Genomic DNA, 25,839 nt, shown 5'->3' on the forward strand with positions numbered 1-25,839 from the left:
CCTGGCCCAATTCCAGCTGTTGCAGCCATCTGAGAAATAAACCAATGGATGGAAGATCTTGCTCTATCTAATTCTGCCTTTCAAGTAAATAAATAAATCTTTAAAAAAAAATTCTAGTCGCTTTAACAAATGTCCTTAAATGTCCATCCATAGCTGCAATCTGCACATGGCTTAAATTCGTTAAGATGGTAAGAAAAAAATATTTAACCTATTTCTGATGAAACACAAAAGGTATCTATGGTAAGTAGCCTTGACAGAGCAAGCCCATCAGTGTTAATGAACTTCACTGGAAAGGGATAGCTTTTACTCTTTGGGAAAATGATTGCTTCCTTGCCGCTCCCAACAAAGAACAAGACCACATTATTACAAATGACAAAATGTTTATTAAGGAAACAATTTGACGGCTTTCCTTTAGCACAATTTTACAGATAAGAGCACAACCTGAAGGCAATTACAGCTTCAATCATTAACACACTACACAAAGTGCTTATTCTACAACTGGAAAGTTGCTGAGGTTTGTGACATGCCACTATAAATATAAGTATTATTAAAAATTACAAATTGTTTGGTGATTATTTTGATAACCTCTTGAGCAGCAGCTCCTGCAAGGAAAAGAGGGAAAAGCAAATCTTTAAAAGAATAATCTTCAAGAATGCTATAAACATATTCAATTCTATATAAAACCTCCCCAAAGCAAAGTTATTTAAAAGTAATCCAAAACAGGCATAACTTACTGAGTCATAAAAAAATTTAAAAGTATAATTTTTATAACTATGTTGTAAAAGTTTTATTTTGGCTATTTCATACAATGGATATTGCTATTATTTAAAACAATGAAGCATTTTTAGTTACAGTAGCTTAAAAAGATTGGCAAGATACAGAAAGTGAACAAAGCAAAGTTTAAACTGTAGTATTACTGACAGAATTTTTTTTAAAGATTTATTTATTTATTTATTTGAAAGTCAGAGTTACACAGAGAGAAGAAGCAGAGAGAGAGAGAGAGAGAGAGAGAGAGAGAGAGGTCTTCCTTCCACTGGTTCACTCCCCAACTGGCCACAACAGCCAGAGCTGCGCCGATCTGAAGCCAGGAGCCAGGAGTTTCTTCTGGGTCTCCCACATGGGAGCAGGGGCTCAAGGACTTGGGCCATCTTCTACTGCTTTCCCAGGCCATAGCAGATCGGAAGTGGAGCAGCTGAGACTCAAACTGGCGCTCATATGGGATGCCAGCACCGCAGGTGACAGCTTTACTTGCTATGCCACAGTACCGGCCCTGACAGGACTTTTTAAATGGATTCAGAGGCAAAAAGATTCTCAAAGAGCACCCTTCTGGCTTAAGCATTTGAATTTTACCTTTTGCCTGATTTAGAATAAAAAAGGATAAAAGTACATTATGTTCTAAAACATTGGTAATACCTAAAAGAATCTACATGAGATACTGCCAGGCTGCAATAACTACTCAAAACCAACAAAAGAGGGCCAGCATCGTGGTGCAGTGGGTTAAGCCACCACCTCCAATGCCAGCATCCCATATGAGCACCAGTTCAAGTCCCAGTTGCTCCACTTCTGATTCAGTTCCCTGCTAATGCACCTGAGAAAGCAGCAGAAGATGCCCCAAGTACTTGGGCCCCTGCCACCCATGTGGGAGACCTGGATGAAGCTCCTGACTCCTAGCTGTCGTTTAGGGAGTGAGTCAGCAAATGGAAGATCTGTCTGTAATTCCATCTTTAATAAATAAATAAATCTTTAAAAAATATTCTGGATCTTTTTTTATAATCTGAAGCTTCCTCTTTCACAGATATTCATCGACTTGATAAAATTTAAGGATTAGGGCCAGTGCTGTGGCATATAGGGTAAAGCCTGTGTCCCATATAGACAGCGGTTTGAGTCCTGGGTGCTCCACTTCAGATCCAGCTCACTGCTAATATTCCTGGGAAATCAGCGGAGGAGACAGTCCAAGTACTTGGGCCTCTGCACTCATAGAAGTTCCTGGCTCCTGGCTTCGAACTAGCTGTTGCAGCCATTTGGGGAGTGAACCAGTGGATGGGAACACCTCACTCTTTGTCTCTCCCTCTCTCTCTGTAACTCTGCCTTTCAAGTCAATCTTTAAAAAAAAAGATTTTTTAATTGGGGGCCAGTTTTGTGGTGTAACAGATAAAGCTGCCACCTGCAATGCTGGCATCCCATAAGGGCACCAGTTTGAGACCCACCTGCTCCACTTACAAACAAGCTCCCTGCTAATGCCCTGAGAAAGCAGCAGAGGACAGCCCAAGTCCTTGTGCCCCTGCACCCACATGGTAGACCTGGAAGAAGCTCCAGGCTCCTGGCTTTGACACAGCACACCCCAAGTTGAGTTGTTGCAGCCATTTGGGGAGTGAAACAGCAGATGAAAGAGCTCTCACTCTCTCTTTCTCTGTCCCTCCCTCTCTCTGTAACTCTGCCTTTCAAATAAATAATAAATAAACCTTTAAAAAACTTCAGGATCTGTTCCACAATGTTCTAGGCACTAAGAATACAGTAGGCAGGAAAAAGATAAAAGATTCATTTGCCCATGGAGCCTACATTTTGGCAGACAGACAGATAATTTCCAAATAAACAGAAAGTATACTATATCACAGGACCATGAGTGCTAAGGGGAAAAGCAAGAAAGAGGGGATAGGAGTGCAAGAGGCAGCAGCCAGTTGTAAAGAAGGGAATTGCGGATGGCCTGGAAGAGAGGATCACACTTAAACAAAACCACAAAACCTGACGGAAGTGAGGTAATAATAGCATATGCAAAACGTTACAGAACATAAAGAAGCAGAAAACAAAACAAACCTTCAGTTTTTAATATAGGCAAATTCTAGTCATATAAATATGATCTCAACTTGGAACTCACCCCCCAAGAACGCAGCGATGGTGTGTGGCTCAGTAGCTCCATATCGGCAACTACAGGAAAGGATGGACACATGACCTTAGATCAGCCTTAGGACAGGTGGGAGATTCTGTCTCATATGCCCTGAAGAATACTCACAATTCATGGATATAATCATCTTTCACCATTACAGATAACCCATATTCCTGAAGGAAGCCAGTGAGACAAGACTTCAACTTTCCTACATCTTCTTCAACTTGATAGTTAGACACTCCTAAAAATACATATAAATTAATTATATAAATTCATTTTCATTAAAATAATCATAACTAAAAATTAATGGCTACCTTTTTACTTAATTCAGTTTTGGGTATTCTAGTCAAAACAGTAAGGTACGGAAGTGAAGATAAAACAAAAATAATGGAAAGTATGAGACCAATACTTGCATATATCTATAATTAAAATCTATTAAAATTTTGAGTTCAATAAACCTTTGTCCCCTGTTTGACACCCAATGCCTAGAAAAGTATTTGGCACATAATATCTAGTAATTAATTGATAAAAGAACTGAATGAATAAAAAACTGCTGTCCTATTTATACCATTTAGGCAAATTATGATCTGTATTATGTATATGTAAGAAATTAGATGACCTTGAGGAAATAAAGCTATAACAGGTAACACTTATCAAACATTCATAAATGTTACATACTATCCATATACAGTATGTGTTTATAAATTTAAATTTGTACTCCTTAAACAATAAATTAAAAAAATTTATTTAATCCTTACAACAACTCTATAAAATAGGTACTACTGTCCTCATTTTACAGTTGAGAGAACTGAGGCACAGATTAATTTACTTAGCTCATAAACAGTAAAACTAGGAAGTAAGTCCAGGCAGTTTTTAATGTTGAAACTATAATGTCTCCCAAGGTAAGCTGCTGATATTACTACTGGAAGGAAAAATACAATCATCATACTATTCAAGTATTACAAAAATAATCAGTATCTTTGGTTATTATATTAAACCAGCATCAATGGTTTAAAAATTATTATCACTATTCTTCTCATAACAGAGTCTTCACTGAGTACATACAGGGTGCTAGGCCATGTATTAACAGTGAATGGAGTTAACCCTTTACAATCCAATAGAGTAGATATTATTTCTGCCTTTCTGTAAATAAGAAAACTGATACTTGGAAAGAAACAGTGACATCAGTAAGTGATAGAGCTTGGATGGGGTCCAATTTAACTCCAAAGCCAGTTCTGCCACAGCTAGTCTCTCATGCTATAAACCCCTTTCATGCCCTCACGTAACTCCCTCCCACTCTTAATCTAAGCTGGCCTTGTGAAGCCAACAGAACACAATCTAAGTAAAGCATTATGACTTCTAAGCCAAGACCAGAAAGTCTAGTACCTTCCATTTGGTGCTTCTGGAGAGTTAACTCTAGGGAAGCCAGTCACCATGTAAGAAGTCTACCCTAGGGATTGGCACCGCGGCTCACTAGGTATAATCCTCCGCCTTGTGGCGCCGGCACACCGGGTTCTAGTCCCGGTCCGGGCGCCAGATTCTGTCCCAGTTGCTCCTCTTCCAGGCCAGCTCTCTGCTGTGGCCAGGGAGTGCAGTGGAGGATGGCCCAAGTACTTGGGCCCTGCACCCCATGGGAGACCAGGATAAGTACCTGGCTCCTGCCATTGGATCAGCATGGTGTGCTGGCCGCAGCGCGCCAGCCGCGGCAGCCATTGAAGGGTGAACCAACGGCAAAGGAAGACCTTTCTCTCTCTGTCTCTCTCTCTCACTGTCCACTCTGCCTGTCAAAAAAAAAAAAAAAAAAAAAAGAAAGAAAAAACAAAACAAAACGAAAAAGTCTACCCTAGGGGCCAGCACTGTGGCATAGCGGGTGAGGCCACCGCCTGCAGTGCCAGCATCCCATATGGATGCCGGTTCGGGTCCCGGCTGCTCTACTTCCCATCCAGATCTCTGCTATGGCCTAGGAAACCTTGGGCCCCTGCACCCACATGTGAGACCTGGAGGAGGCTCCTGGTTCCTGGCTTCAGATCAGCGCAGCTCCAGCACTTGCGGCCATCTGGGGACTGAACCATCGGATGAAGACCTCTCCCTCCCCCTCTCCCTCTCTCTAACTCTGCCTTTCAAATTAAAAAACAAAAACCAAAAAAAAAAACAAAACAAACAAAAAAAACCCAACATCTACCCTAGCACTGCCATGCTAAAAGGAAGCCCAGCCCAGCCCAGCCCAGTGGAGAGATGCCTGACCAACGTTCAGATGCTTCCACTGTTCTAAGGTGACAGATACGGGAGTGAAAATGTCTTCCTGCAATCCAACTCAATCAAGCTTCCAGATGACTCCACTGTGTAACTCTATGAGATGACCCCCTCCCCAAAGAGAACTGTCTGAGCTCAACCCACAAATGATTAGACTGCATATTATTTTAGACCACTAAGTTTTAGAGTGGTCTGCTGTATACAAGGTAACTCAAAACCATGCTAATCAAATAATACAAAAAAGGCAACACACATGGATATTTATCCCCTTTATTTCTTCTGGCAAGCTTGCCCAATATCCTTGGTGGCACATGGCACCAGGTGGGGCACTGAGTTTTATGATGAGCTTAGGTTGCTATGCAATAATCCTGTACAATTAAAATTATCAAAAGATAAATATATTCTGAGCAACAGTCCATCTTTGAAATTATCCCAATTCTCCAATTACTACATTTGTAGATAACAAAAAATGTAGACTGAACAAAGACATCTCCACATTGTCCAGAGTTCTGAGTTCAGAAGTCACTGGCTTTCCTACTCCACTAAATTAAACTCAGGGTCCTTCTTAGAAGTAAACCTTGGAAACTGACAGAAAAAAAGTTTTCTTTTATACCCATGCTACCAACATTCCTCCTGTAATGGTTTAGAATCAAACACTAAAAAAACAAATGGTAGCTCCTCACTAGGATTCACTGGGATAAACTATAGATGCAATCTGTTTACAACGTGATATTCAAGCAACACTTTGTAAACACCATGAAAACACTTAGGGTTCAATTTACATGTGTATTCAAGATTTTGTTGTATTTGGTAATTCACTTGTTATTCTTACCTGGATATCTACCATGTTGTTTATGAAATCTGTCAACAGCCCGTAACATTAAATATAATACTATCTCATTATCTGGACTGTCCATGCTGGAAACTGGGGAAAGGAAAAATTCAGTGTTATTTCAGTAATTCACAACTTACAAACAATGAGGGGGTAAATTCACTATATAATCAAATTTCAAGATAGAAGACAATTGACTAAAATTTTTAACAATAAAATAGAAAATGATGAGTAGCAACAAAATAAGAGGAGATACATTACGATGTGATCCCATGTTATTAACATTAGCTGGAGTCACACAATCTCTACTGCAGCAGTAACATCCTGATTTAGCTCTTATGCATATCTTACAACAGATTCTGATGCCAATATGATTTCATGTATAAATTAAGTTTATATAATAGGTATATAAAATCTGTTATCTTTAAAATTAATTAAATCAAGCTAGCATTAAAAGGCTATTGATACTTACTAATTTCATCCTTGTTAACTGTATCCAAACCATATTCTTCAGCTAAGGACCGACATCTTACTACTCGAAGAAACGCAGAATTGCTGCCTGAGCACAGGAAAGACAACATGGAAACAATGGTTAAGACGGAAGAATATTCCAAATCAAAGGTCATTTTACAAACAGAAAATGCTGTCAATATCCTCCACAGACAGGAGAGTGTGAAGAAACATCTTCCATTAGGCCCTAGAGGTTAGCAGAGAAGACACCAGAACACAAATTCTCTTAAATGTGTATCCCTGGCACTACAAGAGTTCAGTACTGGTTAAGAAGGTGACAGAACCTCTCTGAGCCTCAGTTTTCATTTGTAAAATGGGAATAATATTGTTTAGCTTTGAGAGTTTTCTGCAGATCAAACATGACAAGTGTATCAAGTACAGAGCACAGTGCCTGAGATGGCTCAATAATGGTTTCCCGTATTATGGACAAGTAGTCCTAAAACAGAATGTGTGCTCTTGGTACCTGAAAATTTTTTAAAAGATTTAATTATCTATTTTAAAGGCAGAGTTAGAGAGAGACAGAGAGAAGAGAGAATCTTCCATCCACTGGTTCACTCCCCAAATGGCTCCAACAGCCAGAGCTGTCAGTCCAAAGCTAGGAGTCAGGAGCTTCTTCGGGGTCTCCCATGAGGGACAGGGACTCAAGCATTTGGGCCATATTCTGCTGCTTTCCCAGGCACATTAACAGAGAGCTGGATCAGAAGTGGAGCAGCCAAGCCTCACACCAGCGCCCACATGGGATGCCAGCGCTGCAAGCAGCAGCTTTACCTGCTATGCCACAGCACCAGTCCCAACTTTTTTTATTCATAAAGATTTTATATTACAGAATCTTTAAACATACCCTGAAGTAGACAGAACAGAATAATAAACTCCCAAATAACCAACATCCAGCTTTTAATCTGCTATTGTCTAATAGAACAAACACTAATTCAGAAACAAGGTACATAACATGTAATAGTACAAAACAATAAAACTGAGCCTAAGTAGGCATTGTGGAAAAGTCATGAAATGGGAAGCTTGAATAAGGCTACATTAAGATGGGAAACACAGGGGCAGGCATTTGGCATAACAGTGAACATATCACTTGGGATGCTGGCATTCCCACATTAGAGTGTCTGGGTTCAAATCTCAGCTCTGCTTCCAATTCCAGTATTCTGCTAATGGTACCCTGGGAGGTAGCCGGCAATGGCTCCAGTTCATGGGTCCCTACCATCCATTGTGGGAGACTCCTACATTGAGTTCCAGGCTCCTGGCTTCAGCCTGTTTCATCTCCTACACTGATGTGGCACTGGGGGACTGAACCCAGTAGCTGGAACCTCTCTCTCTCTCTCTCTCTCTGCCTTCCAAATAAAATGAAAATAAAAAAAGTTTTTTAAAAAACAGATAACATGCAGAATAGAAACTTCTATAGGGACTAGGTATAGTAGCTATAGGGAAAAATCATCACATGACATGAAAATAGATGTTTTATTATTATTTTGAAAGTTATTTTTAAAAAAGATTTGTTTATTTACTTGAAAGTCAGAGTTACACAGAGAGAGAAGGAGAGACAGAGAGAGAGAGAGAGGTCTTCCATCCGCTGGTCCACTCCCCAGATGGCCACAACTGCTGGAGCTGTGCTGATCCGAAGCCAGGAGCTTCTTCTGGGTCTCCTACATGGGTACAGGGGCCCAAGTCCTTGGGCCATCTTCTACTGCTTTCCCAGGTCATAGCAGAGAGCTAGATAGGAAGTGGAACAACCAGGACTAGAACCAGCACCCATATGGGATGCTGGCACTGCAGGTGGCGGCTTTACCCACTATACCACAGTGCTGGCCCCCTGAAAGTTATTTTTGAATAAAAGAAAATGAGTCAGACAGAAGAGACCCCAGGAGTCTAGCCACTCTGAAACTAGACAGCAAAATTTTTAATTCCATCAGTCACTTAACACAGGTCAAGGTGAGTTTTTAAATCAATACTGTCAGGGCCAGCACTGTGGTATAGCGGGTAAAGCCACCGCCTGCAGCACCAGCATCCCATATGGGTGCCAGTTTGAATCCTGGCTGCTCCACTTCCATTCCAGCTCTCTGTTATGGCCTAGGAAAGCAGTGGAAGATGGCATAAACCCTTGGGCTCCTGCACTCACGTGGGAAACCCAGAAGAAGCTCCTGGCTTCTGACTTCAGATCAGCGCAGCTCCAGCCACTGCGGCCATCTGGGGAATGAACCAGCGGATGGAAGACCTTTCTGTCTCTCTCTCTGCCTCTGCCTCTCTGTAACTCTGCCTTCAAATAAATAAATCTTTAAAAAATCAGTACTGTCAATGTACATGTGACTCACGACTTCAAAACCAGTCTTCAAATAAAATTTCCCAAATTACTTAAAATTAACAAGCTGAAAATAATTCTACATTAATGACAATTTTCAATTAATTGACCTTCATGTCCTTTTAGCATTGTCATAGATATGTTCTACCTCTGACCCAGTCTTAAAATATCTTCTGTATTATGAAAGATTTAAAAAAAAAAACTTTACCTGATAATTATATATCTATGCCATTAAGACCACAGAAAATTCAAAATTCCAACCGTTTAAAACTCCTAGGAATGTTCCCTGTGGCAATTTTTATACGGTAAAATAAGCTAATTCAAGCGGACTTACAGAGCAACTTTAATTCTCTCTCTGAAATGGATTCTGGTGCCTGTAAAGAGATAAATGCAGGTTTTTGCTCGGTACAGAAAAGAGTAACAGAGGGTGCAGCACAAAGCCAATAGCTGTAGGACGGGGAGGCTTTCTCAGAGCTGGGAGAGCACCTTAAAAACGCCGTCTCCCTGTAACTGGCTTTTCCCCTAGGCGGGCAAGGAGGAGACAGAGCCAGGGCCAAGCCCTCGGTCTCTGAACTCCTTCCCGCTGGAATTACGTGATCAGGCCTCTACAGAGATGCACATCAAAGGCGAGTGTGCCCAGCAGCTTGCCTGGCCAATGGACTGCAGCAGCTTGGCCACGTGATTCCCCACAGCGGCAGCATCTTTCTTTGCTTTTTCGCGGTAACTGGGGAAGGACAACAAAAGCAACTATTAGCAAAACTTTTAATTAGCAAAATTTAATTATCACCCTGAAGCAGACAAAAACATTGGTCTGGCAACATACAAAATGTGAAAATGCCGGGAAATACCACCAGCAGCACCTGTCAGTGTTGGGGATTTCCCAGGGTTGGCAATAAGCTCCCTAAAATCCAGGCTCCCTCTTTAGTTTTAATTAACAGTACCCAACTTAGAAACTGCTGCTTGGGCGATCCATGAATGCATGACCCAGGCCTCTGACAGAGGAATGAGAAAACATGCTACTGAAGAACATGACTCGCTTCCTTCAAGTTAAGTCCAAGGAGTTAAATCAAGTATTTATAAATTCATGGAAAAATTTTCTTTAGGTCTATTAAGAAATAATCAGAGTATAAGCTGACTACCTCTTCACACTTTTTTCTGCTCTCTGTGGGCCCTGCCCAAGTTGCACTCATGGGCCAGGCCAACAAAGGAAGATCTGCTAGACAGTAACTGAAATGAAAAGCACAGTCTGTCTGTGGAACCAGCATGTGTGTGTGACACTATCTGGCTCCTGAGGAAACCAAACCTGCAGCCTTGGGTTCATCCATTCAAAGGAAACACCTAGGGAGGCCTATCCCTACAACAGCCTACCTGGGTTCAGGCTAGTGATGCCTGTGTAGCAGGTGTCACTCTGGTTACGGACACTTCAAACTATAGAATATTAATGATAGAGAGTCCATCAAATCTAAAGTCTTAGTTTTAAGTTAGAGGAAATATGCAAGAGACGGCTCTGGAGTTATGTTTCATGGAGTTCAAATCCTGGTCTGTCATTTAGCAGAATAAGTTACCTTTTCTGTGCCTCAGTTTCCTGTTCTGCAAAATGGAGACATTCAGTCTCTCTCATGAGGCTGTTGTAAACCCAATGTACGTATTAGATTAGTTAATACACAGAACAGTTCATAACCCAGAGTAAGTGATAAAAACTATGTTCTGGTGGATATATGAGAATTCTTTGTACTTTCCACTCAATTTTGTTTTCAACCTAAAACTTTTTCAAGCAGAAAAACATAATGTCTTGGGACCAGCGCTGTGGCACAGCGGGTTAAAGCCCCAGCCTGTAGCAATGGCATTCCATATGGCGCTGGTTCAAGTCCCAGCTGCTCCACTTCCGATTCAGCTCTCTGCTATGGCCTGGGAAAGCAGCAGAAGGTGGCCCAAGTCCTTGGGCCCCTGAACCTGCATGGGAGACCCAGAAGAAGCTCCTGGTTCCTGGCTTCGGATCAACAGCTCCGGCCGTTGTGCCCATTTAGGGAGTGAACCAGCAGATGGAGGACCTCTCTCTCTCTTTCTCCCTCTCCCCTCTTCTCCCTTTTCTTCTCTTTGTAACTCTTTCAAATAAAAAAAAATAAATCTTAAAAAAAAAAAAAACAGTCTTTTAAGAAAAAAAGTGCCCCCTAAATTCTTCAGCATATTTCTAAAGCAATGAGATTATAAGAGACTGATTTCTGAGTGATAAAATGTTCAACTCTAATATGAACAAATTTGTCAGTTACATAGTTTGAAAATAGCAACTTACACATTTTGCAGTTTTATATATTTGCCCGAATCTGCAATCATGTCAGGAATTGTGCCTCGAACAGGTAAATTTCCTTGACCTTCTTTGGCCACGAATTCCTTTAAGGCACGAGCTAGAATCCAAAATGAAGGAGTCTAAAAGAATTAAGAAGAAATTAACATTCAGGGGCCAGCGCTGTGGTGTGGCAGGTTAAAGCCCTGGCCTGAAGCGCTGGCATCCCATATGGGTGCCGATTCTAGTCCTGGCTGCTCCTCTTCTGATCCAGCTCTCTGCTATGGCCTGGCAAAGCAGAAAATGGCCCAAATCCTTGTGGGAGACCCAGAAGTTCCTAGCTCCTGGCTTCGGATCGGCTCAGCTCCGGCCATTGCGGCCATCTGGGGAGTGAACCAGCAGATGGAAGACCTCTCTCTGTCTCTACCTCTCTCTGTAACTCTGTCTTTCAATTAAATAAAATAAATCTTTTTAAAAAAATTAACATTCAGAGGCACCTTATTTTGATCCAAACTTTTAGACAAAATCATTTTTACTTTTTGTTATCATTACCTGTTTGGTGATATTTATGCAGCGATCATCATTAAATATATCTTCAATACTGCTTGGGATCTATCAAAGGAAACGAAACATTTACTTATACTAAGAATTTTCCCACCTGTAATGTCAATGCTACTTCTTCAAATACGTTCTTTGAATTCTCAAACTGTCTCAAATACAAACTTATGATTTATTTAGTTTTATTTAGAATTAGTACCACATGGAGGTTTATTGCATCATACATTAATAATACAAACTACACACCTTATAAGCTTTCATTCTTGTGTTGTGTGAGAAGAAATCTGACTGAGTGGCAACCTCCTCATTGGTCTTTTTGCTTCCACTCCTGATCCCTGACGTTCTCATCTCCCCTTGTCAGTCAGAATGACCTCTTAGAAATGTAAAGTATATTGGTCTCCTTCCTGCTCAACATGCAATGGCCTGCAAGGCCCTGATGATCTGGCCCTTTCGGTCTCAAATTTTTCCCAACACCGGCTGCCTGCTCTACTTCACTCCAATCACATCAGTTTTCTTACTGGGCCGTGAACAAATGCTAGACCTCAGCTCACTTCAGGGCCTGGGCACAGGTGCTCCTCCACCTGAATAGCTACCAGATTCCCGCACGTCACTTCACCCAGGCTTCAGCATAAAAGAGACTCTGAGAGTCACCCTGTCCCCCCATTTAAAATTGCCTTCTAATCCTAGACTCCTCCAACCCTATCGGACTTTCCCTCTGTTCTGCTCTAATTTTGTTCACAGCAACTAGAACATTTGTATGTGTTTACTTAGTTACTGTTCCTTAATCACTAGAACATTGTATTTTTTTATTTGGGTAAATTATATATTCAGTGTAAAATGCACAGATCCTCAATACACAGTTTGATGCATTTTAAGCACACCTATGCATTCTCATCCATCATCCCAATTAAGACATAAAATTTTCATCCCCCCAGAAAATTGACACACAAAACACACACTTTTATTACTCAGTAACAATGCCTCTTTGCCTACAAAAGTTTGTAGTGTTAGCATTTTTACTCTTAATTATAAGAAATTTTTAGCTTAAACTACCAGGTGTTATTCCAAAGCTCTCCAAAAACTTCACTGGTCAGACTTCAACAACAAAACCACCATTAAACAAAAGACATCTGAATTATTCTCCAAATAACTTTCAAACCATATACAATGTCATAAAGAATATCTTCCATGATATTCAAATCACTGTTGTCAGAAGCAAATCCAGGGAAACAAGATTTAACTTTTTAGGCAACACTTTTTTGGGCCAGCAAAACAGCACCTTCATTTTATAACCTCACCTCCAAGTAATTACAATTTGAAATTATGAATTTCAAATAATTCATATAAATTATTCTATCACTCCTATATGCTGAACCACTAACATCCATTTTAACAAGGACAACACAAAATCTTAGTAAAAACAGTGTTCAAACTGTACTAGAAATGCTTATTTCTAAATATATATTTAGATGTATTGACTTAAATCATTGTAATCAACTGTTTCACATCAGAAAACACCTTATATGGACCCCTCGGCAGCTCTTTACTACCTGTGTTGTATTCAGTGCAGTGTTCACATTTTTAATGGCTTCTTCAAAATTCTCTTCATCTTCAGGAGTCCCGCTTTCATTCTTCAGGATTCCTGTTAGAATAGGAACCAGTCAGCAAACCACAGCCCTTTCCTTCTCACGCCCATTCCCTCAACATTACAAAACCCTGTCAGATTCTGAAGGGGTCAAAATCTTGGAACTTAAGAAATATGGCTTAGCATTAGTTTTTCATATTATACAAGGAGTGGCTCCTTTATCTCCCCCAGAAAAAAGAGCAAAATGAAAAGTTCATAATGGCATAATTTGATAAAGTTATCAATAGAAATCCCATAAATATTTGCTTCAAACAATTTGATTTTCAAACTTTATACAATACTTAATCACACCCCACAGTATTACCTTGTCTAATCAAATCTCTGAAGTCCTCTTTTTCTTTATAGGTTTTAGGTATTCGTCCATTAGTCTAAATTGGTTAAAAATTTTAAGAATCTAGTTATAAAACTCAAAATACGAAAATTTCCCCCATCTCCACATGAGATTTCATCAACTATGTACCTCAGTGAAATCAGAGGCTCGCCTGATAGGAAAAGGAACCTGGGCCATTTCTCTACATTCAGTCCCCACAGTCAGTTTCAGAATGACATTTATTCAATTTTCACTTTGTTAATAAAAGTATCATTACTCAAAGAGGAACTGCTAGAGTTAAATTTTAAAATGTTCATCTGCCCTGCAACCTACAAAAAAATTAATCTCCCATTCACTTAAGGAAATATTTTATAATAAAGTAAAAATGCAATCACATGGAATTTCTATTTTTAAAAAAGGACATACTTCACTATACCACTGAGCTAAATATTTAGCTACGATCACAATCCACGGCGTATGGCTATGGTCCTAAAAATGAGAAACAGATCAAAGAAAACATCAGTATAAATTAGCATAATTCTTTACTACAATACTCATTTTTAACAAAAACAGTACTTATGATCATCTCCTAATTTATGCAGAGTAATAGAAGAGAATGAGTTGGCTAAGTAAAAATTACTTCACACATTGTTTTGAGAGGCAGTGTCCAACTAAATCCCGGTATGCAAGGTGTGCACTACTACTGTCCCCATTTTACCACCCCGAAAACAGTCTCAGGGATTACATCGTTCAGATCTCTCAATTTGCCACACCAACCCTAGACTAAGACAAGAGGACCTGCTGTGTTTCCTGGGAGCCAAATAAATATGTGCAATTTAATATGTAAGTGGGGAAAAATACACTATTTGTATAGTCTGTTATAAATCACATTATTTTTCTAATGAAGAATACAGTTGCTTTTGTAATTTTCAAACACTAAAAATAAGTTGCCAGAGGAATCAGTTTCAACAAACACCCAACCCGAATTCAAACTTTTCTAAAGTACGTTCAATTGTTGAGAAAAGGGCTATGAAGAGGATTCCTGGGATACACTCATGCCCTATTTTTGACCCAGGTGGCACATGTTCAGTTTATATACTTTTCATCAATAAATATATTTCTTTAATTTTGGGAGAAAATAAAGTTACTGAAGATAAATAGAGTAAAATGTTACTGGGTAATCTGATGACAGGAAAATGGAGACTTGCAGTAAATTCTCACTTCGGTATCAATTCAAAAACCTTAAGTTAAAGAAACTTTAGGGGCCGGCCCTAGGGCTCACTGGGTTAAAGCTCCAGTCTGCAGTGCTGGCATCCCATACGGGCGCTGGTTCAAGTCCCAGCTGCTCCACTTCCGATCCAGCTCTCTGCTGTGGCCTGGGAAGCAGCAGAAGATGATTCAAGTCCTTGGGTCCCTCATGGGAGATTAGGAAGAAGCTCCACGCTCCTGGCTTCGATCAGCCCAGCTCCGACTGTTGCAGCCATTTGGGGAGTGAACTAGCAGGTAGAAGACCTCTCTCCCTCTCTCTCTGCCTCTCTGTAACTCAGCCTTTCAAATAAATAAATCTTAAAAAAAAACAAACCTTCAAGTCTATCTATGAAAGTAAGGTCACACACACTACCAACCTTCTTATCCATATGATCCAGATCGTAAGACTGAAAATGTTCTCTCAGTTCAGGAAATGGCTTATCCAGGCGTAGATCCTCTAGTGCGTTATCTGGATGAGACTCTATTACTGTGAGTCAATCCAAAAAAAAAAAAAAAAAAAAAAAAAAAAAAAGAAATGTAATTCTCTAGATACTGTTGGCGTGACACCACCTTACAGGAACTTGGAAATCTAGAATTTTGCCCTCCACCCAGTGAGACATCCCAGACAGTGAGGAAGGAGGAGAAAACAGAGGGCCCGTCTCCCAATACATAAAAACTCCTGTACGAATGCAGGCTACACTCTCAGTTCTTTTCTGAGATGCCCACCTGCTCTATCAAGTGCATTTCTTGCCATTAAACTTTAATATTAAAAAAAAAAAAAAAAAGAAATCTCTAATTTTTAAATCGGTATGAGGCCTAAAAGATATTTTTGTTATTGAAGTACAATTTACACATAGTAAAATACATTAACCTTAAGGGTTAAATCTTAAGTTTTAATAAAAGTTAAAAACAAAGTTCCTTAGAACAGAGTTTATCTACCTGGCAAGTTACAGCTAACAACCTACCCTCCTTCTTCTGGCCTTCAAGAGACAGCCTGACTGCCTGCCTAGACCTCTTCCCTGGTAACCCAGTGGTCGTCCTTGACTTCCTGCTTCCTGAGCTCCTACGTCAGTCAGTCCCCACCTCCTGACCTCACTCTGCACACTGCTGTCCACATGGGAAAGTATAGGAATGAAATTTCAGTGAGTGTTTAGAGCCAGGCCTACTTCTGTCACTTGCTAACCATGCGACCTAGGTAATAACCTAATCTCTCTGTGCCTCAGCATCAGCAGTAAAAAACAGATATAATACTCTACCTTACAAAGGTTTCTGAAAGAGTGAATGAAATAATCCACATACAGGTGGTACGGAGCCAGCAATGCTGACTTTCATCATTATCTACCCCTCCTCCCCCATCCTGTAACACTGTCCCTAAGTCAGGGGCTTTCACTCTCTCTTACTTGCCTCCCGTCTTTACCACTTTAAATCCATTCATTCTCTCAACTTCAGAGTGATCCATGTAAAAAAAAATTTTTTTAATTTTTTGTCTCTCTCTCACTTATAACTCTTAAATGGCCGCCACCTTGTGCCAGAAGTTCCTCCCTATCTTCAGATACCACTCCTCAGTGATGCTACCAAAGTCAACAGCTGTCACTGACCTAGCAGAGTGCCTCGCTCATGGTGGCACAGAAAGAAAACATTTTCTTGAGCAGATAAAGGCACTGTATGTATACTGACTAAAAATTTTATGATAACCTAAGATTATAATTTCATAATTAAGAGGCTAACATCATCTCTGAGTTGATACAAGCCTGCTAATGAATGACTTTGGTCTCTTACAACACTGTCTTGAGGAACAACATTTAGGTAAATGCCTTGCTTCTTGTGTAGAATTGCACCTGAAATGGGAAACCTAAGACCCACATGAGACTGGCATAAACGACTGGAGGGGAAAGCTAGTGTCACTTCTGTGTGTCAGGGCAACCCTGCCACCTCGGCTCTCTCCTGTGGCAGCCTTACAAACCCGACGTTGGTTCAGAGGTAAAAAGATGGGTACTTGTGTAGCCAACTAGAGATGAAGGAGTTACACCTGTTGTATTTCCTGCTTTAAATCTTTCTATAATACTATCTAAAGGAAGCAGTAAATTAAAAGTGTATTGAGTCTGATAATGGGAGATATGCTGCTAAAAATTGACTTTGTGATTAAAATTTGACTTTCTAAATTGTCAAGTTTCTAAAACTGTAGCTAAAGCAACCAATAACAAGTTCCATATGCTCAACAATTGTACCTGGATGTTCTTTTATAACGATCCTCATGTAACCAACTAGTCCATATGTCCTACAGATCAAAAGAGGGATCTGGGAATTCCAGAGAACATCTGCTAGACGTAGCAATGTGCTGAAAAGGAAAGCAAAGTAAATATGAAACACAAGCAAATGGATGTATGTGAAACATGCCAACGTGAAAATGCCTTAAACAAAGCAGTTTTCCTACTAATAATAAATGCAGAGATATATTCAATTCATTTACATAAGCAAGTAAAGAAGACACCAAAAAGCAGGCAATTCCACAAGGGGGTGCAGTCTCAAAGTGTATCTTTTGGACTAAAGAGACATGAAACCCTAGGCTGTTGTATTAGAGTGAGTGTTATTGAAATATACTTTCTGAACAAGTCAACAATAGACAAAAATACTTACAAAGCCCATGCATACACACCCCCAAAATGTCTATAACTAATTCTAACTAGTTTTTTGCTTTTGTTTTACTTATTTATTTGAGAGGCAGAGACAGAGAATTCCAATCTGTTCACTCCTCAAATGCTGGTAATGGCTAAGGCTAAAGCCAAGAACCAGGAACCCAAACCAGGTTTTCTACATGGATTACAGGAACCCTACCACCTGAGCCATCACCACCATGTTGCAGGGTCCACATTAACAGGAAGTTGCAATGAGGAGCTGCAACTGGGGACTAAACCCAAGTACTCTGATACTGGACACAGACATCCAAGCTGGAGTCTCAACCACAGACCAAACAAAGGACCCTAACTAGTTCCAATCACTAAAAATTATCACAGGGGTTGGCACCGTGGCTTAGCAAGCAAAGCTGCTGCCTGCAGTGCAGGCATCCCACATAGGATGCTGCTCCACTTCCGATCCAGCTCCCTGATAATGCGCCTGGGAAAGCAGCAGATGGCCCAAATCCTTGGGCCCCTGCACTCACATGGGAAACCCGAATGAAGCCCCTGGCTCCTGGCTCCTGGCTTCAGATCAACCCAGCTCTGGCCATTGCAGCCATTTAGGGAGTTAACCAGCGGATGGAAGATCTCTCTCTGCCTCTCTGCCTCTGCCTCTCTGTAACTCTGCCTTTCAAATAAAGAAATAAATCTTTAAAAATAAGATAAAAATAAAATTTGAAAAATAAAACAATCACTATCCCATTTAACTGCTGTAAATATATTTCAAATAAGTAAAATAAGTCTTAAAAAATAAAAATAAAAACATATTAACATAAAAATTTACCTTTCAGGAAGCTGAGTTGCAACCACAACAGTAAACCTACAGAAAAATGAAGGATCATTGTCTAGAAGGTGTTCTGGACTCTAAATAAGACAAGGGAAAAAAATCCAATAATTTCACAATCATATTAAAAATGGCAGAAATAATTAAGCTATTTCTTTTTTTATTTTTAGAATAAATGAGGCAAAGATTCTAAACATAATGACATAAAGATTCAAAATTCTAAATTTATAAGGCTTTATATTATTAAAAATTTTCAGAAAAATAATAATGCATTTATGTATTGTACCTCTTCCACAAAATTTCCAGAGACATCGTTATTTAGTTCTTGTAAGAATGCCATGGCAGCTTGAGCTCGATTCTTTTTAAAAACAAAATGTTTGGCTTGAATTAGAAAACACTTAGTTACAACATAACCCCCAAAACTTTCATATCAGGCAAACACGCTGTAAACTTGTCCAAATTTCACGCACAGGTATGACAACTCTGCTTGCTATCGTGTTTAAACTGAGTATCAGAATATTATTTAAAACAGAGCTAACACATCATTATTCAAAACTCTTAAGTGATCACATTATTTGCATGCTACTTTTCTGATTAGACAAATGACCAAAAATTTCTGAGCAGCAAACAGGGATATCCTAGATCAAGTTTAGAGTCACTCTAACCTCCCATGCCTACAATTCAGTCCAAGAACGTTCAATCATTAACAGTCATTTCCATTCAGGACATTATTCATTTGACTGATACAGTTTTGTAAGATTTCCTATTTGCAGGGCCAGCACTGTGGTGCAGGTTAAGCCTCCACCTGCAGTGCCAGCATCCTACATGGGTGCCAGTTCAAATCCCGGCTGTTCCACTTTCAATCCAGCTCTCTGCTAGCGTGAGGGGAAAAGCAGCAGAAGATGGCCCAACTGCTTGGACCCCTGCACCCACGTGGGAGACCCAGAAGATGCTCCTAGCTTTGGGTCAGCCCAGCTGCAGGCACTGCAGACATTTGGGGAGTGAACCAATAGATGGAAGATCTCTTTCTCTCTCTCTCCTTCTCTCTCTGTATCTCTGGTTTTCAAATAAATAAATAAATCTTTTTTTTTTTAAAAAAGATTTCTTATTTTAAATATATATTATGAAAGGATCTTATGGCTAACTTTAATAAAACTTTTAACAATACCCATCCTCTGAAGGAGTATTACTGAAGATTTAGCTTTAGTACAGGACGGTGTAAAAACAGACAGTCCTTATAAACCCCTTTTGCCAAAATCTGCTGCCTCCAAAGCACATTAGCAGGAAACCATACAAAAGAGGAACAGCTGGAATACAAACCAACACGTGATAGGAGATTCTGGTGTCACAAACAATGGCAGCTTACCCTGCCGCACCGCAAAACCTGGCCCTTACTTCTAAATTCTTACACTACCAAACATATAAAGATTTACAAGATTATAAAAATAAGCTAACTTTTTTCTCAGAGAAATAATATGCTCCTTTTAAAGTCAAAGCTTTGCAAAGGATTAAACCACAGCGGCACCATCAGATGCTCACACATCTACATTCTATAATATATTTGTTGTTTACCTTGCCAATACTGCTTCTTTGAAGGAAAAAACTAAAGTGAAAGAACAAAAAAAATTAAAGGTATATTTTACTATATAAGAAAAGTTACTTGTAATAGCATATGTAGTCCATTCATAGTAAAAACAAACCATATCTTGATTACAGATCTTAATAGTCTTTTTGGAGGAAGAAAATCAGGTGAAACTTATAAACAAAGATAGACTATTAAATCACATTTTCCAAAAATATGTACCACAGAATACAAACTTTACAAGATGCTCTGAGAGAAAAGAACTCCCTGGCTAAAAAAGTTTGAGAAACATCACTTGTAGTTCCCTCTTCGAAATTCGTAACATACATATTAAGGTCGTATAGAAGAGGAATCTTAACCTCCTGTGACCCATGTCTCAAACTTGTTTCACCGTGGAACCCGCTGGCCCATTTAACAGCTGTTCACATTCCCTAGAACGAGTGGTCCACTCCTGAGCAATGGCGTAGAAGCATGTGCCTTTGCAGGGAGCTATGAGATGTATTTAGGTTTCCTCCCACACGTGTCCTCCTGATGGCCTGAGGAAGCGGCACCTTTTTGTGGCACAAGTTCACCAGCTCCATAACAAAAAGACACTAATCTTATCCCACCCTGCCTCAACCAACCGAGTAAGCAAAGGTACTAGATTTTTTTTCTCTCCAAATCCCAGTGAATAAACTGTGTTATGGACAGAAAAAAATTGCACTACTACCCAAGGAAAAAAACGTCAAAATAAAATACTAATTAAGTCCTAATTTTCCTTGTGTTTTCTTATTGCTGCTTTTGGCAAATACTAAGGGAGATCAAGAAAGTAAACGAAGTCCAATTGTGGGAACGCTCTGAAAGTCTAAATATGATCACTCAAGAATGACATGCAAGCCATTGCTAAAACAGCATTTTTACGGAAAGCACAGTTTAGAGAGAGACCTGACCTAGGCTTAGAAGGCACTAAAAATAAAAGGTATTGTCTTTATTAATCTTATAACCCAGAAATGTGATTATTGCGCATTACATCCTAACGTCTAGGAATTAATGCGAGGGCTTAGGAAGTATCCAGATTTCACAAACATATTCCTATTAATAATAAAGACCATATGCTGGGTGCCTGTTCTTAACGGCCCATTTGTCAGATGCTAGGCTAGCACTTTACTCGTTCTAACTCACTTCCCCCTCGTCATAATCCCAAACGTGAGGAATTCCACCAGAAAGTCAAGTCACCCCGACTGACATGCTGCCTTCCCTAAAAGAACGGAACCTACTTGTTTCCAGCATCTTCTCCGCTGACCTGGTTGCCATCAATAATTGTAAATGAGCCAATACCTGGAGACAGAACCAACACCTGAGCGTCAAGCAAGAGTATGCATTTCTAGGTCAGTATGTTAAAGAAACAAATTCAGAACGGAATTGCTGAACTGCATCACCTGGCAGTACCAAGTTTTTAAGAATTTCAGTTCCAGTGGCTGTTGCATTTATCAGGCAAACATGAGCAGATTCTAAAGCCTCTTGGCCGTGATCACCCCACAACCTACAAAACAAGACACAATTCAACATTTTAAAAACGTTTCATAAAAATACAAATTTCTTATTCAAACAGTGATCTTGATCTTTAAGAGTCTCGCACAGTGTAAGTGATGTGAAAACCACACCAAACACGTGAGACAGGAATGCAGGTTTCTACGAGATTACACGGCTGAGTAACCCAAGACTGTTTGATGACGCCTTTCATAGTTAGTTATGGGGCAGAGTCAACTCAGAACTAGAAACTTGGTCTTCCAGCTGGCTCCTTATCCATTACTCTTTTTATGCCACATAATTTACAGAACAGAAAGCCTTTAGATATACTCACTAACATCAACAAAGTGTCTTGGGCTTAAAACCTAGTCTGTCTCCAATTCGTTTCTCCTGAAATTACTAGGATCCAGTGCACTTAAGATCCTGACACTAGGAGAGTAAGCAAAAACTTTACCAAGAAAACTGAGTTATCACCTGAAAAGCCTCACATCAGCTTCTGCAGTAATGCTTTAAAACACAGTGCATGGCGTCAGAGTGTGGCACAGCAGGTCGGATCCCCCCTCGTGTCATCAGCATCCCACATCAGAGGGCCTGTTTTAGTCCTCGCTACTCTGCTTATGATCCAGCTTCCTGCTAATGTGCCTGGGAAAACAACAGAGCATGGCCCATGACACCCATATGGGAGTCCAGGATGGAGTTCTTGGCTCTTGGCTTTGGCCTGGCCCAGATCTGGTTATTACAGCTGTTTGCAGCGTGAATCAATAGATGGAAAGATCTCTCTGTCTCTCCCTCTTTCTTGCTCTGCCTTTCAAATAAATATTAAAAAAAAAAAATAGTATTCAATGAACATTCTAAAAGGACTAATAGAAGACACATGCATTCAGAGAGATGTAGTAAGAGTCAGAAATGTATGGTAAGACCTGATTCACACAGGCATATCATTAACAGGACAAGGTACATGATCACCAAGTATCGTGGCTTCTAGGACAACCTGATTACCTTCACCTAGGAAACCTATTAACTAACTTATCTTTCTTGTGCATATAGAAAGTTCTGTCACTAGCCAGTGTAAGCAGCCCAAAGAACCGGCAGAAAGACTGATAACGTGCCTTCTATCAGCTCATCTAAAGTAGGTCCCCCTTACTAAGTCGGTGCACTGTCCACAGCCTTTCTCAACCAACTGCTTCATGTGGCGTACATCTGCAGATCAGCCACCTCTCCACTCTTCCCAAGCTCTGTAAGGGCCCAGACCACCCCCAATGTTCACCACTGGAACACAGTGCCTTACCCAAGATAGCTGAAGGCTGAATGGCTGTCAAATGAATGGAAGAATAACCTGGAAGAACCAGATGGACTGGGAACATCTATTTTTTTTCCCATAAAAGTAGGGCACAGAGAAGACAACTGACATGTGGTTGACAGATGCTCAACTGGTTGGAGTATAATCCTAAGAACACTGGGGCGCCTCTAGGTAAAACATTCCAAACAAGGGCCCAAACAAGAAAGCAATCCTCTCCACTCTTCCTGCCAGCCTGAGGAAGGAGAACCAGGGCCTTGTTGATTGCTGTCTGGCTGCACTGTTCTTTTAAGATTTATTTTATTTTTTATTTGTTTGAAAGGCAAAGTTGCAGAGAGAGAGAGAACTTCCATCCAGTGGTTCACTCCCTAAATGGCTACCACTGCCAGGGCTGGGCCAGGCAGAAGCCAGGAGCATCATCAAGGTCTCCCACATGGGTTCGGAGGCCCAAGAACTTGGGCCCTCCTCTGTCTCTTTCACAGGCGCCTTGGCAGGAAGCTGGGTCAGAAGTGGAGCAGCAGGACTCGAACCAGCACCCATGTGGGATGCCAGCAGTGTGGCAGGCGATGGCTTAACCAGTATGCTACAGCACCGCCCCCAGGCAGCTCTGCCGCTAACTACTTCCCTCTGACACTTCAGAACCAGGAACCCATTCTCGCTGTGAAAGCTGAAGGTGGGCCCTTAAATGGTAGGGACTCAGTTAAAAAAATCCTCTTCTGTTACAGTTGTTTAAGAACCTCGAAGGCCTGCTCAGCTCTGTCACCTACTGCTGCAGCTGCAGAACGCCAAGGATTTACAAGACAACTCAGTCTGTGACAGGAACCGCTGACAGACACCTTGTTTCTTTCCACAGAAGCCTGGGAGCTTGAGGATGAGGTGGCTGAGGAGCAGTTCCGAAAAAGCCAGAGGGCCTTGGTTTACATCCTGGTTTAAAACCTGGGGGACGCTGGCAAGCCATTTACTTCTCCAAGACTCAGTTTTCCTATTTGGAAAGCCACCGCCTGTGATGCTGGCATCCCCTAAGGGGACCAGCTTGAATCCCTGGTGCTCCACTTCCGGTCCTGCTCCCTGCTAATGGCCTGGGAAAAACCATGGAAGATGGCCCAAGTGTTTGGGCCGCTGCCACCCACGTGGGAACCTCAGAAGAAGCTCCTGGCTCCTGGCTTTGGCCTGGCTATTGTGGCCATCTGGGGAGCAAGCCAATGGATGGAAGGAACCTGTCTATCTCTCCAACTCTTTCAAATAAATAAATCCTTAAAAAAAAAAAAAAGGCAGAGTGCCGTGACCCCCATACAACCCTTGGCCACAAATGCAAATAAAGTTCCAGTCCTTAGGGACCTATTATTCCCATAACTTTGCCTCACTGTGGGGGGGGGGGGGGGGCTAGCAGAAGGAGGGGGCCTAAAACTGTTGTTACCTCCACTGCATCAACACATAGAAGATGCCCAGTGAATACCCAAGGGGGAGTGCCAGAAGAAGTGAGGGTGGGGAGCAGCCAGGGACCGCCCCGCGGCTGCCACCTGCACTATCCCTCAAGGTAGCCACTAGCTACGGTGGCCACTGAGCACCAGGAACGAGAGAGTCTGCACGGAGACGTGCTGTAAGTGGACAAGACCTGATGTGCAAACAACAGTGGAGACAAAAGTAGACTGTGCATATCGACTCCACATTGACTGGATTCCAATAAATGATTATTAAAAAAAAAAAAGTTCACCTGTTTCTTTTTACGTTTTAATGTGCATGTTAGAGATTTTACAATATGCACATACGTGGCTCACATGCCAGCATTTTATGTCTGGTATTTCTACTGGACAGCGCTGACCTACAACAATACCTAACGCCGGTGCCGCTCTGGAAGGCCGAGATGGGGTACTCCGGGTCCCCCCACTCTGCAAAACCAAGGGGTGGAGAGCAGCGAGGCGGGGTCGGCGTAGCCCTGGAGCCCCGCGGGACGCTGGGGACCGCGCACCTTGAGCCGTATCCCGCAAGGCGGGCGGGGCGCCCTTCTGGGGAAGACAGTCCTGGCCCCCACTGAGCTCCCACGACCCCCGTCCGAAGCCCAGAGCCCCGGTTCTCGGCGCCCCGCACGGCCCGGCGCGGCCTGGCGGGAGGCCCGAGGGAGGCCCAACAGCGTCGCCCGCGCGCTTAGGCCTGGCCCGGACGCAAAAGAACCAGCTGGCCCACCCGCTCGGCTAGGAGAGGCCCAGCTCACCTCAGCTGCCGATCGTACTTCTGCTCCTTAAGCAGCTTCCCGGGCTCCGCCATGGCTGCGCCTGCCGCGCAAAGAACAGCAAAGCCGCGGCCGAGCGCCACCGCCGGCTCCTCGCGCGCGCAGGCGCACTCAGCATCTCTTCGCCGCCGCCTCCTGCGCACGACCCGCAGGGGGCGCCGCCACCGAACTGCGCACGCGTGACAGGTAAGCCCGGGGTAGGAGGCCGCGGCCCGGAGCCTGGTCGGAACTGGGTGTCTGTGTCCGTGCAGTAACTGTGAAGGACTCCGGCTTTGGGCCCAGGCAGACTTGGATTTTAACCACTTCAGTCCTCAGCTGTGTGATGGGGATAAGTGGAAATTTTGGGGTACATAGGGCTAGACTCAAAAAAACTTACCTGAATAATAACTTCCGTTATTATGATCATCATTGCCCGCCCCTTTCTTCCATCCTTGCTCAATAAGAGCCCACATCGGAGGCCGTTTTCAATAGCAAAGCTGGGCCGGCACCGCGGCTCACTAGGCTAATCCTCCACCTAGCGGCGCCGGCACACCGGGTTCTAGTCCCGGTCGGGGCGCCGGATTCTGTCCCGGTTGCCCCTCTTCCAGGCCAGCTCTCTGCTGTGGCCCGGGAAGGCAGTGGAGGATGGCCCAAGTGCTTGGGCCCTGCACCTCATGGGAGACCAGGATAAGCACCTGGCTCCTGCCATCGGATCAGCGTGGTGCGCCGGCCGCAGTGAGCCAGCCGCGGTGAGCCAGCCGCGGCAGCCATTGGAGGGTGAACCAACGGCAAAGGAAGACCTTTCTCTCTCTCTCTCTCACTGTCCACTCTGCTGTCAAAAAAAAAAGCAAAGCTGGCTGCAGCCCTGCTTACCAGAAAAGGTGCCCCCCCCCCCATGGAGGGAAGCTGGGGAGCACCCCCCACCCCTTCCCAGGAACATTTCCTGGGCCGTGC

The 25,839-nt window shown here is 42.1% G+C and overlaps 1 protein-coding gene across 1 annotated transcript; it reads right to left on the minus strand.

The window, feature by feature from the left end:
- Positions 1-363: 363 nt before the first annotated feature.
- NAE1 (NEDD8 activating enzyme E1 subunit 1) lies at positions 364-25,044 on the minus strand. The gene is made up of 20 exons (XM_002711557.5): positions 24,889-25,044; positions 21,289-21,392; positions 21,127-21,187; positions 19,861-19,891; positions 18,575-18,646; positions 18,289-18,368; positions 17,058-17,167; positions 15,207-15,316; positions 14,008-14,070; positions 13,576-13,639; positions 13,177-13,268; positions 11,621-11,680; positions 11,078-11,211; positions 9,433-9,508; positions 9,119-9,158; positions 6,442-6,528; positions 5,970-6,062; positions 3,011-3,125; positions 2,876-2,925; positions 364-602 (listed from the first exon to the last, which is right to left on the minus strand). Exons 1-20 carry the CDS (start codon positions 24,939-24,941, stop codon positions 493-495), a joined length of 1,605 nt encoding a protein of 534 aa, XP_002711603.1. The 5' UTR covers positions 24,942-25,044; the 3' UTR covers positions 364-492.
- Between the last annotated feature and the right edge of the window lie 795 nt (positions 25,045-25,839).

The sequence above is a fragment of the Oryctolagus cuniculus genome, chromosome 18 (assembly GCF_964237555.1).
Source record: "Oryctolagus cuniculus chromosome 18, mOryCun1.1, whole genome shotgun sequence".
Lineage (NCBI taxonomy): Eukaryota > Metazoa > Chordata > Mammalia > Lagomorpha > Leporidae > Oryctolagus > Oryctolagus cuniculus.

Excerpts from the sequence above, each read along its gene's own strand:
- NAE1 (XM_002711557.5), bottom strand. The coding sequence starts at position 24,941 with ATGGCGGAGCCCGGGAAGCTGCTTAAGGAGCAGAAGTACGATCGGCAG. Across the intron at positions 9,509-11,077 it reads TATATAAAACTGCAAAATGT|TTACCGCGAAAAAGCAAAGA; the intron begins GTAAGTTGCTAT and ends GTCCTTCCCCAG. Across the intron at positions 6,529-9,118 it reads GAGAGAATTAAAGTTGCTCT|GCAGCAATTCTGCGTTTCTT; the intron begins GTAAGTCCGCTT and ends TCCTGTGCTCAG.